Source organism: Pseudopipra pipra, chromosome 2, assembly GCF_036250125.1.
Source record: "Pseudopipra pipra isolate bDixPip1 chromosome 2, bDixPip1.hap1, whole genome shotgun sequence".
Taxonomy (NCBI): Eukaryota; Metazoa; Chordata; class Aves; order Passeriformes; family Pipridae; genus Pseudopipra; species Pseudopipra pipra.
Window position 1 is genome coordinate 47678123 of NC_087550.1, and position 18838 is coordinate 47696960.

General features: G+C 36.4%; 1 protein-coding gene across 3 annotated transcripts in view; it reads right to left on the reverse strand.

Moving 5' to 3' along the window:
* The window catches only part of USP12 (ubiquitin specific peptidase 12), a 34820-nt gene that overhangs the window by 13489 nt on the left and 2493 nt on the right, over positions 1–18838 (reverse strand). The window contains exons 1-4 of one of the 3 annotated variants that reach the window (XM_064645412.1): positions 10767–10847; positions 9348–9432; positions 5001–5214; positions 999–1225 (exon numbers count right to left, since the gene is read on the reverse strand). In XM_064645412.1, the coding sequence (XP_064501482.1) occupies positions 999–1225; positions 5001–5214; positions 9348–9389 (483 nt within the window). In that variant the 5' untranslated portion in view covers positions 9390–9432; positions 10767–10847. Of the gene's footprint in view, positions 1–998; positions 1226–5000; positions 5215–8152; positions 8221–9347; positions 9433–10766; positions 10848–18838 lie in introns of those variants that run through there. The other 2 variants (XM_064645413.1, XM_064645411.1) reach the window with 2 other exon arrangements.

Consider the following 18838-nt stretch of genomic DNA (forward strand, 5'->3'; position numbering starts at 1 on the left):
CATAAAGAAAATATGGTAGCTAGAAATCAGTACCTAAATTACTCAAAGTTTGCAGTTACATTACATATAACATTATGAAGCTATTTTCTTTGAAATAAAAGAGGGGGGTATTTCTAGAAGACAGAAAAGATTACATGTGAAATATACAGATTCGATGAATTCCTCCTTTCCAATGTCATGCCAAAATATGTGCATTACTAATTTAGTTAAAGAAAATAGGGATGAAGAGTCATACAGAAACCACAGTTGTTTAGCTTTTTACAATCTCTAAGGCACAGACCATGACAGAATTACTGTAATTTTCAAATTGTGCTGCTTCTACTTTTTCCCAATGGTAAAATTCAATTATAAGTTTTTATGAAATACATTCTTTCTCTTATTGTAGAACTTCTCAAAGAAAATTTTAGTATAGCATACTCAAAGAGTTTATTTCTCAGGGTGTAGTATTAGAAGAATTCCTCTGGACAGACATTTAGGAAAGAATTACTTTTCTTGCACATTAAATTGTGTTTTTTGAGAATCCCAATCTACTGTCTCAGTGCCAAAAGCCAACCATAGTACCTTGATTTCAATGGCTTTAAATTTAAAAATTAGAAATCGATGGAAACTGATTCAGAATACTTATTTATAGAATATATCACTAAGCATGATGTTAAGACATTAAATTTGAGACGAATTTCACACCTTCAAATAGCAGGCTTTTTTTCTCTAAATAGTGCATCAATTTAGAATATTCTTATCTGAATTTTGAATTTATGATCACACTGACAAAAATCCAATTGGGCATTTCCCTAATATTGCCCAAATGTCTTTTCCTACAATTCATGCATCAGCTGCTGAAATGTGCTCGCTAACAAAGAAAAAAATATTTATACAAATGTAAGATTACTAAGGAAAAAAACTAATCTACTCTGTTAGTCCGTTGGGATAAATGAATCATGAAACATGAAGTAGTGAAATATGGCAGAATTAATTTTATAAAGTATATACAGACTTACAGTTTCACATGTAAGACATCTGGTTTCATTAGTTAATGTTCCCTGAAAGATTTCATGAACCCAGGTTGGGTCTGGTGGGCTGTTATTTTCATTGTCAATGTTGCCATTGGGCAGGCGACCATTTTGTTTCTCTTGTTTTCTTTCCTCTTGCAGGATATCCGCAACTGTATTTAACAGATAGTTTAAGAACTCATGTGCATCCTGCTGCATGTAGTTATCAAAAAGCTCTACAAGATAAAACAGAAGATTTTTTTAATTAATCAGTCAGTGCTATGCTACAAAAAAGGATTTGATTAGAGTCAAATTTCAAAACCATTCCTTTATTTCATATCTTGAATCATTCATGACAATACAACACCAACTCAAAATGCATACTTGACAAATTATGTCAAAAATATAGGGGTGCAAAGAGGGAACAGAATTAACTCAGCTGATGAGAATTAACAGAAGACTGAATCATTCTGCAAGAAAACTAGGGTACAATTCAACTACCTAAACACAGGTGTACATGTAGTGCCACCTGAAATGTCACAGTTCATCCTATCCAGCTTCGAGATGCCACTGGATCTCCTACAGGCACTATGCTATCTCTGCCAAGCTTAGGTCAATGTCTTGGATATCACCAGGCATCTCAAATAGCATCAGATGTTGATATTTCCCAGAAATTACCTGAGAACTCACAATAAGAAGTGTTTCATTATCTGTATGATGCTTCATTGTCCATATAAGAGGGATGAGGCCCTCTACAAACAGATAGGAGTGGCTTCACGTTCACAAGCCCTGGTTCTCATGGGGAACTTCAGCCACCCCAAGATCTGTTGGAGAAACAACACAGCAGGGCACAGGCAATCCAGTTGGTTCCTGGAATGCATTGATTACAAATTCCTTCTCCAAGAGATAGAGGTGTCAATGAGGAACGGTGCTATGCTGGACCTTGTTCCCAGCAACAAAGAGGGGCTGGTGGGAAATGTGAAGCTCAAGCGCAGTCTTGGCTGCATGACCATGAAATGGTGAAGTTCAAGATCCTCAGGGCAGCAAGGAGGGCACACAACAAGTTCTGGGCTTCAGGAGAGCACACTTTGGCCTTTTCAGGGATTTGGGGGTAAGCGTGGGATAACCTCCTGGAGTGAAGAGGGGCCAAAAAGCTGGTTAATATTCAAGGATCACCTCCTCCATGCTCCGGAATGATGCACCCCAACAAAGATGAATTCCAGCAAAAACGCCAGGAGGCCTGCATGGATTAACAAGGAGCTCCTGGACAAAGTACAACACCAAAAACCAAAATCTACAGGTGGTCGGAGCAAGGACAGGTAGTCTGGGAGGAATACAGAGAAATTGTCTGAGCAGCCCGGGATCATCTTAGGAAAGCTAAAGCGTGACAGAATTAAACCTAGCCAGGGACATCAAGGGCAACAAGAAAAGCTGAAAGACCAGGAAAACGTAGGCCCTCTCTGGAAGGAAACGGGAGAGCTGCTTACTGAGGATATGGAAAAGAAGGCTGAAGTACTCAATGACTTTTTTTGCCTTCTATGATGGAGTGACTGCAACAGTCAACAAGGTAAGACCGACTGTTGTCACCTACACAGACTTCTGCAAGGTCTTTGACATGCTCCCACGCAACATTCTTATCTCCAAACTGGAGATGTGGATTTGAAGGGTGGACTATTTGGTGGATAAGGAATTGGCGGGCTGGATGCAGCTCTATATCCATATAGAGACCAGAGACAAGTGGTGTCCCTCAAGGCTCTGTCTTGGGACCGGTGCTCTTCAGTATCTTCACCAGTGACACAGGCAGTGGGATCAAGTGCACCTTCAACAAGCTTGCAGAGGACATGAAGCTGAGCAGTACAGCTGACACAACAGCAGGAACGGATGCCATCCAGAGCGACCTGGGCAAGATTGAGAAGTGGGTCCATGAGAACCTCATGAAGTTCAACAAGTCCAAGTGCAAGGTGCTGCAGCTTGGTCAGGGCAATCCCAGACTGGAGTATAGACTGGGAGAACGACTTGAAGGTTCTTGTGGATGAAAAGCTGGGCATGAGCCAACACCGTGTGCGTGCAGCCCAGAAGGCAAACCACATCCCGGGCAGCATCAAAAGCAGCATGGCCAGAATGTTGAGGGTAGTGATTCTCCCCCTCTACTCTGCCCTCATGAGACCTCACCAGGAGTGCTATGTCCAGTTTTGGGGTCCTCAGCACAAGGAAGATATGTACCTGTTAGAACAGGTCTAGAGGAGGACCACAAAGATGATCAGAGGGCTGGAGCACCTCTCCTGGGAAAAAAAGGCTGAGAAAGTTGGGGTTCTTCAGAATGGAGAGAAAAAAAAGCTCCAGGGAGACCTCATTGTGGCTCTTAAGCAAGGTAGTATTTGCAGAAGTCATGTTATATTGTCCTAAATTTCCAGCCACAGCAAGAGAAAACAGGTTTAAAATTAGGACTTACAGCAGTAAGTAGATCTGTCATTTCAAGATCTGAAATACTGCTTCTGGAGACTGGTATATGTGGCAACTTTATTACTGGTGAACTTGTGGATAGATAATAATGGATTCACTACGCTTTCCGCTTCATGTCCTCAGTTCGTCAACATTTCTAAGCACAATATTTTTCAAATTCAGTGGAAAGGGATAGTTTCACTGTGACATACTTGCAATGTATAGCAATGACACAGATTAAAGCATAAATCTGATCTTTCCTACAAATCTACTCTCTTGATCATGTTCAAACTGAAAACATAGTTAATTGCAGTCCCCTGGGATACCAATCTGAGAAATCCTCTGCTGGTACAAGTTCTCACATGAGGAATGAGACTAAGAAAACCATAAAGGTATTGTATCAGCTTGAGTAATAATTACTTACTTTCTCTCTGACCAGGAATTGTTACAAGGAAATTTACCTGCCAATTTAAAAAGCATTCTATATCACTGGCTAATATCATACAAGTCTGTTAATGTGCAATTACTTCAACTTGCTTGCAGTCTAAGAATGTACTAAGAGACAAGCCTTCAGGACTGGAAAAATGAATGAAAAAGATACTCAGTGAAGGTTAAGTTTTGAAATGCATACAGGCACTCCATGGAAGTTCACTGTCATTCACTTGATGACATCAAGGAGTAAACTTTAAATAGAAAAAAAAATCCTGAATTATTTTTGGAGTAGGGAAAACTTGATGCTAATCTAGATCATTTGGAGAGGTTAAGTAGCACAATAGGTCAGCCAAGAGTATGAACCATGTTGCTTACTAAATGAACTTAGTTTCACTAAGTTCAATCTAGCCAACTGTAAGGTCTTTATTTAATTGAGTAAATCAAGGCAGAACAAGAGCTACAAGTCTCTTGAGGTAAAACACTTCAGAGGTTCTTCACAGTGTTATATCACAGGCCTCTCAGGGCTATGAGCCCAGTCAGTAACCAATTAGCCTTGCAGACAGGAAACAAGAAATGTTAAAAATCTCTAGAAATCTCTTGAAATTTAGGATATCAATTACATTTCAAAAAAATTTTGCAAAAATTACTTAGTGATTTTGAAATTCATTAATCCTTTAAAAAGCAGTTCAAGCTACGGATTGCAAAAATTCTAAATTAATTTTAAAATGTGGGGGGTTTTAAGCCAGATTCTTGCAGGGAAGTCTTAACATCCTTGCCACACACTCGGTTTGGGAGACTGATTCCTGCATTTAAAAAAAATTCTTTTTAAACAAAGAGTAAGGGTTTTACAGTGAATTTTGATTATAAATCTAAAATTCACAGAGCAGCAAAACTAGCAAGCAATTTCATAAGCAACCAGCGACAATACACTTTAGTTCTATATGAACAGAGAAAGACAAGGTTTCTCTCTCAAAATGGCTCCAGGGTTACACTTTTATTCTAGGGTCACCTCTTGTTTATACTGCAGCATCAAGAACACTTTCTCTGTGGAACAAATATGTAGGTATTTCACTATGTCAGCTTTAGAATTAAATCATAATTGCTATGATTATTACACAAGAAAAAGATAAAAGTTACCATTTTCTTTTCGCAATCTTGTTATAAATTTCTTGGGAGGTATTACTCCAACTTTTTTCTTCTGGGTGGCTATACTGTGGAAAAGATCAGCTAAGCACGTAAGGAGATTCTCTTTTTTTCTTGGTTGACTCTTGTATGCTAAGACTTTGTCTCGAAATGGTCGACAAAAATAAAGTGCCTGAAGAACTGAATTGCAGTAGCATGTATTCCCGAACTATAAAATAAGAGAGAGATCTATTAGTTTGCATTGTATTACTGTAGAGAGATAAAATTAAATCCAAAGTATAATAGAGTGCATAAGCAGGGGTCAACTTTCTGCAAGTCATTTCTTCCTGACTAAGGTAGTAAAGCATAATACTGTTTCACAAAGGATTACCTAGTACACTGTATGTAAATACAAGAAAAACCTAGGTAAACCTGAACAATACTGTTTGTCTCACTTGTAAATTTAATTTATTGGTAATATTTTGCATCTACTTGGATCAAAATGTTCAACAAATACCCCCAGTTTCACAATTCCCAAAATATGCTCAGGTAAAAATATCTGTCTATGACACATCTGCCACAACAATAAAGAACAGGCACAGCATGACCTTGTACTGTGAAGAAATTCAGCTGTAAATGGAGAGCTTCTCATACACTTCAGAAAATGGATTCTTCAATCTTAATAGCTGTCATCAAAGTAAGAAATAACTGCTTTAACCTGTTCCTACATTTTCAGTTCTCATTTTAGGGTGACAGGATTGGTATTCGAGTGTTTTCTTAAACCAATGTGACATGGCTTGTTTAGGATTTAAACCTATGATAGTTGGTAGTTTCAAATCAAGGCTGCAAAGAAAAGAATGCCCAATTTGGATGTGTGCATTTTGAAGGAGGCAAGCTACTGAATTGAAAAGGAGCATGAGAAGTCAGCAAGAAAAGCACTCGGAACCCCCTCTGTACCAGGACACTCCAGATGAGACACTCCAGGTGTTCCTCTTCCCCAGACTCCTTGGAGTTCTTAAGCATTTGAGTCTTGTGCTCACTGACACTGTCTCCAGCTCACCCCAACACTGTAAACCTCCCCATCATGTCTATGAAGGCATCGTGAGCTGTTGATGGATAAAGTCGTTCTCATTTTATGCTGCCCTTCTCTAGTGAAACCTATTATTTAACACTGAAAGTGTGGAAAAAATCTTTATAAAGGCCCGCAGCAAGTAATCCAACCTTTCAGCTGCAGTCGTGCAACCTGCAAATTGAAGCACAAACCTACTACACACATTCTGTAAAATGTGAAAATAATGTTCATATTTACATTATATATAAAGATAGTAGCACATAGGAGTAGCAAATTCTGAGACTATATTGTGATGGGGAGACTTTTATAGCAAAAAGTGCATTTAGAGATATTTTAAGAGCAGATTCTTTCAATAGGGAAAAAGAACTAAAAGTTTTTATATCTTAGGAATAACAGGGAAGTAACTATTTTTTGCTCTCTCTCAACTAAGACAATGATAAACAAGAACACCATGTGATTTAATCACAAAACTTACAAGTTAATTGCTTTCCTTTATTTTAAATTAATGAAATATGAAGAACTACTTTCTAAATAACCAAGACACACTCAAAGAATAAGTAAGAAGTGTATTTTAAAAAATATATTAAGATGTCATACGATATCCATATTAAAAAGTGAAGAAATTAACACTTATTATTTTTATTTATTAAAGCTAGGGGAATGCTTATATTAGCTTCCTTGTGGTCCAAATCTGCAATCAAGTAAGTCAATGAACTTAAGAGGAAAACCAGGGCTTTTTCCTTTAAAGGCAGCAGATGAAATCACACTACGTCAAAATATTTAATATTGTAAGCTATTTATAAGTTTATAATTAGAAATAGCCATCAAAAGAGAACTACATTAAAGTGTTCAGAAAGTTCTTAAAATTTAATCAAATTGGAAAAGTGCTAAAATTTCTACAGCAAGTGTCAAAAGATGAAAAGGAAGCAAATTAGAAATTTCATAAGATTCCAATTTTAAAAAGGAAGAGTCTGATGATAAATTAATTAGAATGGTAACCATGCAGTGAGAGATGACCAAAATATGAAGAACTCAGGATACGAACAAAATTCAGATTAATTTAATATGAATGTATGTTAACCTACATGCCTGTGAGTATGAAATAAAAGCAATCAGATTAAGTTCATAAAAGGTTTTCTTCAACCAAATTCAGAAAGATAGTAGGCAATAGAAGACTGAAAACAAACTCCTGAAGAAAATGTAATTAGTTCACATTTATGTCTAAAGCATCAGTCTTTATTGCATCAACCTTTCAAATCTTTTTAAAATAAATGCTTCCAATGATTAAAAAGTTATAATGACACCTGTACTGAACAACAAGGGGGAAAAGGTAGGGAGGTTCCTAGACTAAGCAAATAGGGAATTTAATAAATTAATTAATGCTGGTCTTACCACCACTATTACTTTAGTTCGCATCTTTGACTCCATTACAGAAAAACACCCAGCACCTTGATCCAGTCTCCCCACCACCCGCTAAACACCTATACTCTGTTTTCTGATTCTGGGTCTTCAATACTTGGCTCTGCTGCAAACCTGGCAAGGGACACTCTCCTTCTCCCCACTCCACAGCCAGCACTGCCTCAGTGGCACAACACTGGTGAGTGCAAGTGCTGAACTGTGTAACTTCGTGCCTCAAGTTTGCCTCACAATAGCAGCAGAAAACTGTAAGAAAGACCATCATCATAATTTTGTATCTTAAATTGTCAGCCTGTATGGGATACAGAAACTCCTCTATCTCATCTGGGGGAGAGGAGAGACCATGTACAGTATGGTTATTTTAACCAGTGTTTTCAACTAGTTTATTGCTTGCCTTCTTGTTTCTGTGAAGACCATCTTATGTTGTGCATGTCTAAGGAAAGTAAAAAAAAAGACCTTTTCTCCTTTCATCAGTCTGTGTTGTTCTTCTGTTCTGAATTCTGAGAAATTAGATTATTTCCTTTAACAAAAATACTGCATTCTCCCTGTTTTCCACAGAATTTTTTTTCCTTTTAAATTCTGAAATCAAGATTACAACACCCAAACCTTTGTGGAAATAATAGAAATGACACAATGGGGAAATTTGCAACAAACACACTGCACATCCACAAATGCTTACAGTCTTATAGTTTACTCTTCTGATGCACATACAACTGGGAAGAAACTTGGTTGTTGAACCTCACAAATCTACAAAAACAAACAAGAAGTTTACAAGAACTCAGATCTGGTTGGAACACTGTCTTTGTGCAGCTCTAGGGTTCCTCACAGCTCTGATGCACTGACAGGTCTGGCAACTTCTAGCTGTTGCAATGGGCCACTCCAGTAAATAGGATTTCTCCAAAACACACAGATCCATTGCAAGAGACAGAATAACCAACCTTTCTGCTCCGGAAGTCCGGTAAACTGGTAAAGAGCTACCAGAGTAGCTCTTCAAGATTAAAAATCCTATTTCAGGCTCACTGGATAAAATGCTTTAATTTGTGAAGCACATAGATTTGAATAGTTTACATTACTGCACTGTAGAGGAAAACAACAACGATAGGCAGACTTGATGTTCCTCACTGTCCCTTATGCATGGGACATAACACTATTAACACTTTCATCTTACCATATATCTTAAATAATTCCTGTTGATTTAGTAGATGGTATTGTCCTTTCAAGTCTAAACTGAATTTTCCTTTCCTATCAACCATCTGGTCTTCCATATGTTTCCCATAATTGCCCTTTCTTAAGTCTTCTTTTACCTCCTTAAGTTGTTCTTTCGGCACATCCTCAGAATAATCCCTAGATTCTGCCACAAGCTGGAAAAGAGAGAAGATAGTGCTCCTACTTCCTCTTCTTTTACGCTACCTCCGGACAAATTGGCAGCCCTCTATTTCAGAATTGTCATCTTTACCTAAAATCCTTTTCTGTCTTCCAGACATCTCAAATGTCTAGTTATCACACAGTTAGAAGAGAGCTACTGACTTTCACATTATCTCCCTTTTTTCCATTACTGTGGAAAACTTACGACAAACAAAACTGATAAACAAATTAGAAAAATTTAGCAGTAAATGTTAATGAGCCTCTAAGAGGTTCACTTCTTGCAGTTCCTACAAAACAATCAGAGAAATCAATGAAGGCAAAAGTTGTGATTTCTATCACTTCTCAATCTAACAGTACTCAATTTATTATGTAATTATCTAGTATTCATTCTCATTCTGTCATTCTTTCTAAATGGCCATTGGCCATAGTTTGTTATTTTTCCTTTTCCTGATAGATTTACATTCTGCAGGCTTATTACACGTTATATTGTGTATATTGTGTATACATACTGTGCTAGTAAACACAACCCACAGAACAGGTCTGAAAACCATTCAAGGAACAATATGACTGAATTTATTTAGCCAACTACTGTATCTGAAAAACAGCATCAGTGTACCATAAATGCAATGGGATCCCATTTTACTATTTGTTCCAATTCAAAGAATTTTGGTCTATAAACTTTTATTGTTTGAAGCTAAAATAAGCAACATTCCTGTAGTACACAGAAAGTTGAAAGCACTCTGAGATATCTTGCTGCCTGTCTCTTACATGTATGGCTGAGGGCAATGACTTAAAGGCAGATATCCTTTTGAATTTCCTACTCCCTCTTGGGTACAGAAAGCCAGAATTTGTTGATAGTCATTATATATTCAGAAGATTATCCTCTATTGAAACTTTTCTTAAGGGTACAAACTATGTAAAACTTCAAGATTTGGTATACAACACCATTTTACTGTTTTAAGTCTTAAAACCTCTCAGGACCTGGACAAGAAATTAGGAAAACAGTTTATCTGTCAATAGAGTAACAGATTTGAGAAATCTGTTTGTGGAAAAATGGAAAGCCTAAGCTCTGGTGCAGAACTATCAAGTATTAACAGTTAAACTGATGTATTTCCTTTTTTGAGAGAAACAACATGTCATTCTGAGGGCATTTCAATTGTCGTGAGAAAGGAAAAGAAATCATTAATTTAAGTCATGGTGTCTGAGAGGCATCTAAGTCAGCTTATCAGGAAGTATTTACTAACTTCACAGTTAGGACTGCAGACTCTTGAACAATGTCAGTGCTACAAGCCCGGAGGCAGAGACATATGTTACAGTAGCAGGACAACATCTAAATAATTATTTTCATTAAGAAAAGCAGGACAATGGCTCTTGTTAAATCAATTTTGTTTAAATATGTACTTTCTGAAGCCCTAATAAATAATTTAATAATTAAATAATAAAACTAACTGTTGAATCAAAGAATTTGTTATGTTTTTTCTACCATTGCTTTTTTGGGCCCAGTATTTTCTTTTTAACCTTAATACAAATAGCAGATATAAACATTTCAGATTATCAATAGTCTTTCACAATTTTTTTTTCTTGTAATGTATTTATTTCACTTAGATTGGCATATTATGAACTACAAGCTATATATTTTAAATAGCTTTTTTTAAGACTTACACATTTTAACAGCCTACAATAGACTTGGTTTTAATATCCTACAATTCGTAAAATGAAATAAAATATTCAACGCTGAGTTCATTTCAACAATTACTTCAGCAGCATATTTCAACAAATGCACTGAATACTGAAAACGTATTTCAATAGTATGTATATTCAATGACTGTATCTTTCAGTGTTTCACTTATTCACTCAGTCGCAATCCTGCAATTTAACAAACCCACTCCTGGCATTTTGAAGCAATGAAGTTATGGTCTGAAACTTACATTAACCAAACCAAAATAGTGCTCATTGACTGGAAATTGTTCCGGACCAATCTCTTTCTCCAAAGCTGAGGCATTGGCGCCCTAGAAAAAAATCAAAAGCAGTAAAATATTAGTATTGTAACTACATACCCAGTGAATTTAGCTAGTTGAGGAAAAAAAACAAAACCAGAAGTTTTCTGGCAAGTATAAACGACCAAAACCAACTAAACAACAACAAAAAAAAACCCCAAAAACCAAACCTGCAAAACACCTGGCCACAACTAAAAAAATACCTTAGAGATGTTTCCAAAAATGTTTTGTTCAAAAACATCTGAAAATAAGTTACGGGTATTTCCAAATATGATGTTTTCAAAAACATCTCAAAGTTATATAATTTCCAAGTATTTTCATGCAATCACACTGCTTTGATATTCCATATTTATTATTTGCAGAGTTGAGCTTCTTTAATAACAATTGCATTAATACAGTATTGCAAAACAGGTGATACAAGGCCAAATGGTGAGGTCCTCTTAGTAAGTGTAATTTTCATACTGTATAGCACATTTCAGAAAAAGTTAAGAGATGTAGATTGTTTATAAGAAACCAAAAGACTGGTCTGTTCCACTTACAGTGAAAATACAAAATGTTCAAAGTGATTTGCTAAACACCTTGAATGTTGTAAAATTAAAAGACAATGTAGTACAGCTAGTGATGGTATGCATTACAAATGCTGCAGCCTTTGCCCAACAGATCTGTCAGGTTTGATCTTCAAAACGAAGTCAGAGAAGGAAACTGTGGTTCCTACCAATGGCTGTTGACTGAACTTGTACAGTAAACACTGGGTTTCAAAGGAAAGGTTTGGGTTTTTTTATTTAGAGACAGAAAAACCTCTACTCTGGAATATTCAGAGAACAAAAAACCTAGCTTTCTATGAGCTCTTACGGTGACTGCTTTTAGAGAAAAGCAAACGTATCCAACTCTAAATCCCTTTTGTTGCAAAAAACAAAACTGATATATATCTCCTCTATCAAACTAATACATGATCATGAGTATTCCAGCAGGCCTAAGTGCAGCTAATGTAGCACATAATATATGGAAAAGAACCTTAAAAACAGGTGTGACTCCTTCCCAACAAGTTCTTTCTTTACACCAAGGCTATATCAAATAGCCATTACACAGGACATTACAACAAGAGAATTAAATCAAAATCACAGACTGCATTAAAAGCAGCACACAGGATTTTATGGATTAATTACAGAGAGGGAGAAGGGGAACATAATTAAAATCAGAACTGTATCAATATGTATAAAATTAAAACGAAACTATGATGTGGCATCTGCCATGATGTGATCATAGTACTGCAGAACTTATGCAATCTACCTCAGTGGTTCTGAAACTGGAAACGCATGGTCAAAGGCCAATTAGGAGATAATAGAGCAAAAGATAGTGTAACTTCACACTTGAGACAGTATAGCTCTGCTCCATTCACAGCACAGCCCTTGCTGTTTTCATCAGTCACATCTCCTCCAATTATCCAGTAAGATAAAGCCTCTCCTTTACTGGGGATGTAGCTGCAGAACTTATTACTTCAGAAGCAGTTCTCAAATACAGATGTTGGTGGTAAGGAAAAGGGTTACCCTCATTTAACATTAAATCACTCAATGACTTCTGAATATTTAGTTTTGCAGCTTTATTGAAATGCCTCTATGAGCTCTGGCAAGGGGGGTGTTATTTACAAATAAACTAGGAAAAAGAAGAAACTGTGAAGGCCTTTTATCCTATTGTTAAATTCTCTACTTCTTTAAAAATAAATAAATTCAAGAGCAGGCTCTTAGGAGACACTTCCTCTTTTCAAAGCTAGGGTGGAGTAGCTGCTTTATCTTTGGAAGGAAAATATTATGATATAAACTTTGATGTTTCTGTTTTGTACAGACCTGAACACTGTATTTAGTTTTCTAGCACAATAAAGATCCTGACTTGGCAATAAGAAAGACATGCTAAGATACCCCAAAATTGTTATGGTTTGGCAATAATTCAAAGATGCTTCATTCAAGGCTTAGACTTTCACATGATTTCAAAGCATGGCATTACCTATGTTTGAATGCAGTTGTTTATGAATGTTAGTACAAACCAGCATGGATGTTTTACATCGATATAAAAAAACCTCAGGCTACTCAGACTTCCCTTCACAGCTCTCTTTTTGTCTGTCATCAAGGATGTTATTCCTCCCTCTAAAGTAATCATTTACACTGTGCACAGTGTGTTGGTTGCAGAGAGCAAAAGCACTGAAATAGTACAGTAAAATGCATGTTCACATCTGACCCATAAAAGCTATTTTAAAACCTAACTACACCTTGTTGCAAAATGCTTCCCAATCATGATTACAGCATACATTATCAGTCCCAGTCTCTTATTGACTCTTATGCAAATACAGATGCAGGGGGGAGCACTGAGACATCACCACTATGGCACTATATCACCTTTTGGACAAGAGGACAGAAGAGGTTTAAGGCAGAAGTGCAATGTATCTCTTTCCATCAGCCAAGATGGGTTTATTGGACTTGGGAATTGGACTTAGGATATTTCAGGCTGTGCTGTATGCTGCAGAGTATAGAATTTATTCCTCTGCCACTTAGCTGGTATGTGGGAAGACCACAAAATAAACATCTCTTTTTTGAGGGAGTCACTGAATAACACATACATGTTCAGTCCCCACACTGCAACCTGGCTTTGATATTATACATGGGATAGAAAGGAACATCATCAAATTTGGTTAGTACATCCACTTCCGATTTCCCACGTTGTCCTGAGTGGAAGCACACAAGGTCATTACCCAGAAATGGGAAGGAACAGAGGCAAAAGATAAGTCCAAAAAGTTAATATTGGAATAGTACTGGGATTTACCAGTTTTTGCATCATATTAGTATAAAAGCTATACATCAGCAAGTACTGCCTTACATTACCCCCCTTCTAGCACAGACATAATTGTACAGGCAGAGAGAACACTCATTTGTCATAGTTAACACAATATGGCTTTACAAGGTAGAAAGTTCAGCAACTAAGGTGTGTTTACAACGACACAATATGAAATCAAGATCTGCTTAACTTTTATTTTTTACTGAAAATTATCTTGGAAACAATGTTAAACTATCAGTGATTATAAAAGAATCTCCACAAACCCAGTGAAAGTTAGGTGTAAAGGTGAACTACTGTACATTTAATCCTGTGTTTAACTTCAAACTGAGATAAATCATGAGTAACCTTAACTTAATCATGTTCAAATCAGTTGAACACTTACTGTTTATCCCCCCATCAAGTTAAAAAAAAGCCATACTATTGGTTTTATCAAATATCCCCTTAAATGCAAATTTTTTAACGAAGGGATAAGAATCTGTGTTTGCCACAGAAGTCCCTTAATTAAGTTTCTCAATTTTTATTTTCAAAAGAGCTTGAGGTTTCTACAAATCAACACATTTAACATTAACCAAATGAGTGTTTGATTTTAGTTTAGTAGAATCAAAGCCCAGAAAACACACTGGGATAGGAAAGTGTACTATCTTTGTATTGAGTATAGTTGGATTTTCCTGATTTTCAAGTTTCACAGATAAAAAAACCCCCACTTATATTGTACATTTCACTGGAAAACAGGGAAAAAAAGACAGCTCAGACATATGATGCTGGTTTTTGATTGATTAGTTTTTCACTTGCTAAAACAATAACATCATTTAAATGCTGTTTCCACTTTTATTATTGCCTTTTCTCACTGCCTCAGCGGCCACACTGTTGTGTTGTTACATGTCAAAGGAGTACTCCTGAGACACACTAACAGCTAACGTATGGATAAGCTAACTGGAGCCAATCTGTAAAGCAAATCATTTGGTGCTTAGGATCTGTCATACACCCTTTGGGCTTCAGAGGGGTTTTGCCAGATTAGTTCTGGGCTGGCTTTGTGACTGAGCACCAGTTGCAGCTGAAGTATGTTGTTTGATTTAGTTCCCTCCAAAAGCTATCTAATTTGTGCTCTCTAAAACCACTCCCGAGACACAAACCAAAGTATAGTAACTTGGGATGCCTCCCTATATTAAAAATACTGTCTAAAACCATTAACAAGCAGGGAAACAACTGCAGTTTTAAAGTGTCCTACCTTGTCATTATCATTCAACCTAGCAAGCAGAATTTCTCTTACGAAGGCTTGATTCATAACCAGCCTAATGTGCTTGGAAGCTTACACTGATCTTAATCTTATTGGTGTGCAATAGGGGAATTTGATCTATCCCTTTCTAGAATAAATATCAATTGATAATATGGTGGGTCATCTTTTCAGCAGTTTACTTAACAGCTTTATCCTCTAGTTTGATTGAGTTGTAAATTTCCCAAGTAAAACCAAAATTTCACATTTAAAACAAATTAACGTAATTATTTATAATTTGCAAAAATAAATCTTGGTAAAGAAGCACTCACTTACTAGTGATTTCACTTTTTTTTTTTTTACTATGGATTAGAACTTTACTAGTTGCCCATGCAACTAGCGAAGGTATACAGAATTTCATAGACTAATGCATTAATGAAGGCACTGTGATTGATGGAATCTTCTGTTAAAGAAGAAATGCGTAACTCTACTCTTCCAGTTATGTTTTATCAGAATATGTGAATTCATACGTTTCTGTGTATTTATATGAATCAGGATTAAGAGCAAAGAGAACAGCTATATTAAATAAGTTTATATCTGTTGTTTCAACTACAACGAAAATGGAAACATAATTCATTTGATAGTGTTTCTAGCCAGGAAGCAGAAGTGAAATATGAGTGGGATTCAATAATCCTTGTTTTTCATTTCTTTGCAGAAGAACATGCGTTGTAACATACAACTTGATAATTTAACTATGAAATACCTGGATAGTTTCAGTTAATATTTTTAAAATACTTAACAAAATAGTGTTATATTATTAACTAATTTGTTAAAGGCATAGTCCTGTATATTATTATAATGTGAAGCTAAGACAAAAGGTTTTTCATTGAGTACAAAGTGAAAAAAACTGTCCCTGAGTAAGGAAAATTATAGCATAGCACAAAATTAATTTCTCTTCACATTTGGTATGTCTACTACACCAGTTTTTTGAGCCTCACTGAGGCATGCTCACTGAGCATGCATAACCTATTTGCCTTCAGACCAGCTAGATGTAGTCATACTTCTTTGTGTTTTCAATACTGAAGTTAAAGATAAGCTAATATTTCAGAAAAATTAAACTTACCTAACTACCCAAAATGCGGGGTGGGTGGGCAGAACAGCTTACTCAACTGCTGTTGTTGATAAACTGCATGCTGTGGTGTGTTTCAGATGCTCTTTTAACCCACATAATTCCAGTTTCAGAAAATAAATATATTTCTAACTTCCCATTTTCATGGAATCATAAAAAGAATTTGAGTTTATGAAAAATGGTAAAAATGTTTTCCAGTTCTGGTCTATGCTACAAAAAAGGCCTAGATTTTTTTTGCTAAACCAAAAGATCAGATAGACCTTACTGAAATAAATCATTTGTCAAAAGCATTTAACTTTGGCAATCTTCCTAAGCTAGGAAAACAAAAGTTACCCCTTACACAGGGCTTTTATACACCTCTTCCCCTCAACAAATTTGAAAGAGAAAAGCAGACAATATCATTAATGAACAGACATCCTTTTACCACATTTTTACAGAATCATTCCTAGAAATTTTAATGCAAATTAATTGCTTTGGAAATGTAACAAGTAAATAAAAAGGACTACATAAATGACCAACCTAAATATTCAAGCCCCGTCTAGTAATCGGATTAGTTGTTCCCACTGACACAGCTAAAAATTCTGCTGGCAAGACTAGAGTCCAAGTTTGCATTTCACTGTTTCTTTGTGCTTAGGACTTGCAAGATGCATATAAGCATACACACAGGTAAAAAGAAAAAGGAACATTTATAAAAATAAAATTATCCAACTAAGTAATATCTCAACTAAATAATTCCCTGTGCTGGTATAAAGGCTGCTTTACAGCTACACAACCTCAGGAATTTTTTCCTTTGTGTCTCATATTTGACATTTATTTTATATTAGAGTCAAATTCCTATTTTGGTGAAAATTTAAAACAAATTTGTCTAAATTAATTAGTATACTAGCCCCTGTCACAAATCCTGTATTTTAAAGAGCAAATACACAGACTCATCCTTTTATTACCATATTGCAGCATGTTGCATCTACAGAAATGATGATGACAAATGTCTCAATCCTACTTGAATCTTAGTGTCATGTTTATCATGAAATATTCTCCTGATAAGAACTCCCACCAGATGAGTGAACCTCCCTAATGTGGTTTAAGCTCTTACCCCAACTGCCTAACAAATACTTCTCCAAAATTTCATATGCTTGCAATAGAACCACCACAAGGAAACACGTGCCTGAACACTCCAGTCCACTGGTCACGGCAGATTCAGGTCATCATGCCAAAGTGAAATGCAGTGGCTGAGACACAGCACATGTTCCTTCTTGCCACTCGTGCTACATGAGCAAGTCAGACAGCTGGATAAAGGAATACCACAATACTGCTATTTATTCTGTGTCACTTTAGCCCTCTCCTCCTCTGCTTTCTTTTCTGTCACCTCCTCATTTTGAAGCTATGTTTTCCCACAACTTTTCTTTCCTTCATGTAACTCTCAATCCTCATTTCTTCCAGCATGAGTCCTCTGTATACTTTCCAGTGGAATCTGTTAACTTGATCATCGATTAATGTTTAAGTATTATAATTTGTGCTTCAGAGGAGACGGTGCAATTAGAAGGAACAGGATTGAGTACATCATAGCCATTTCTGGCTGGCTGCAGACTCTGGAAAACATCAATTTACATTAAGTGCAGATTTCACAATCAGGATTGAAAACCCCATTGTAAACTAATGATTCCTTAAGCAGTAATAAAGCCCATATATGCATACTTATGTCACAGTTAGCTATAAAATTTTCATGTAATTTAGAGTTTTAATAAAGCCTCTCTGCTATGACACCATAGGTAAGTGCACTGCAACCTCCCCTCAGCTGGGTTCTTCCAGCGTCTCTTTCTGCTAAGCTGCCTTTTTTCCACACAAGCGTGTTTGAACTTTAGTACCTCTGAAACCTTTTCACCCTTAAGTGTGACTGAAATGGGCAAAAAGGTACTACTGGTAACAGTACCCTTAGAGGAGACAGACAGGGAAAGGACAACAGCATAACTCCATATGTCTTAATCCTTTCAAAAACAGAACAAACATTTGGATTCTAAGACACAGACAGACTTCTCAGTCAGAACACACAGTTACATCCCGCAATCAACATCTAGGCACAAACTATGCACTTGATGTCAGTGTTGGGGGGCTGAGTTGGTCACTGAAGACAACCAGTGACACTGATCCGGTATACAAGATGCTGCTCTGGCAGATAGAGAAGGGAATGCACTGACAAATACCTGAAACACAAAGAAGATTTTCACACCTAATGCTACAGCTTCTAGATTAGCCTTGCTTTTAAATATCACCACACTTTTTCAGGTTGTGCTAACACAATCAACCACCTTCTAGTAGAAACATTGAAAAAACAAGTCCTACTACCATTACAACTTCCTTCAGTATGTCTGAGACTGACATCTTTGAGTCTTTTTGTAGCTTTTAAGCTACAAAGATAATTTATGTCTTCTCCTTGTTTCAGCTACTCTAAGACTTGATACCTTTCAACTGCTAACAAGTGTTTCCTGTTTTCCTGAAGCAAAAAGTTAGAAGTACTAGAAACAATCTGTACTTATGGTAAACATAAACTGGGACACATCTCTGTTGCAGTTAGCACAGGTTACTTTATGACTCCTCAGCCATGCATAAAAGCCCCACATAATTCAGTCAGGTAAGACTTTGACTGCAGTTTCATGCATCGGTAAGGGTAAAAGACCAAGTTCTACTTTTACTGTGAAGAGATTAAAAATAATTAAAAAAAAAAATCACACAATTTTAACCCCATCCATTTTGCAAAAAGAACAGTGGCTAAACCACTCAAGGGCAAAGGTACTTCCAGTGCTTTTCCACAATCTCCAGCCTTGTAATTACTACAGC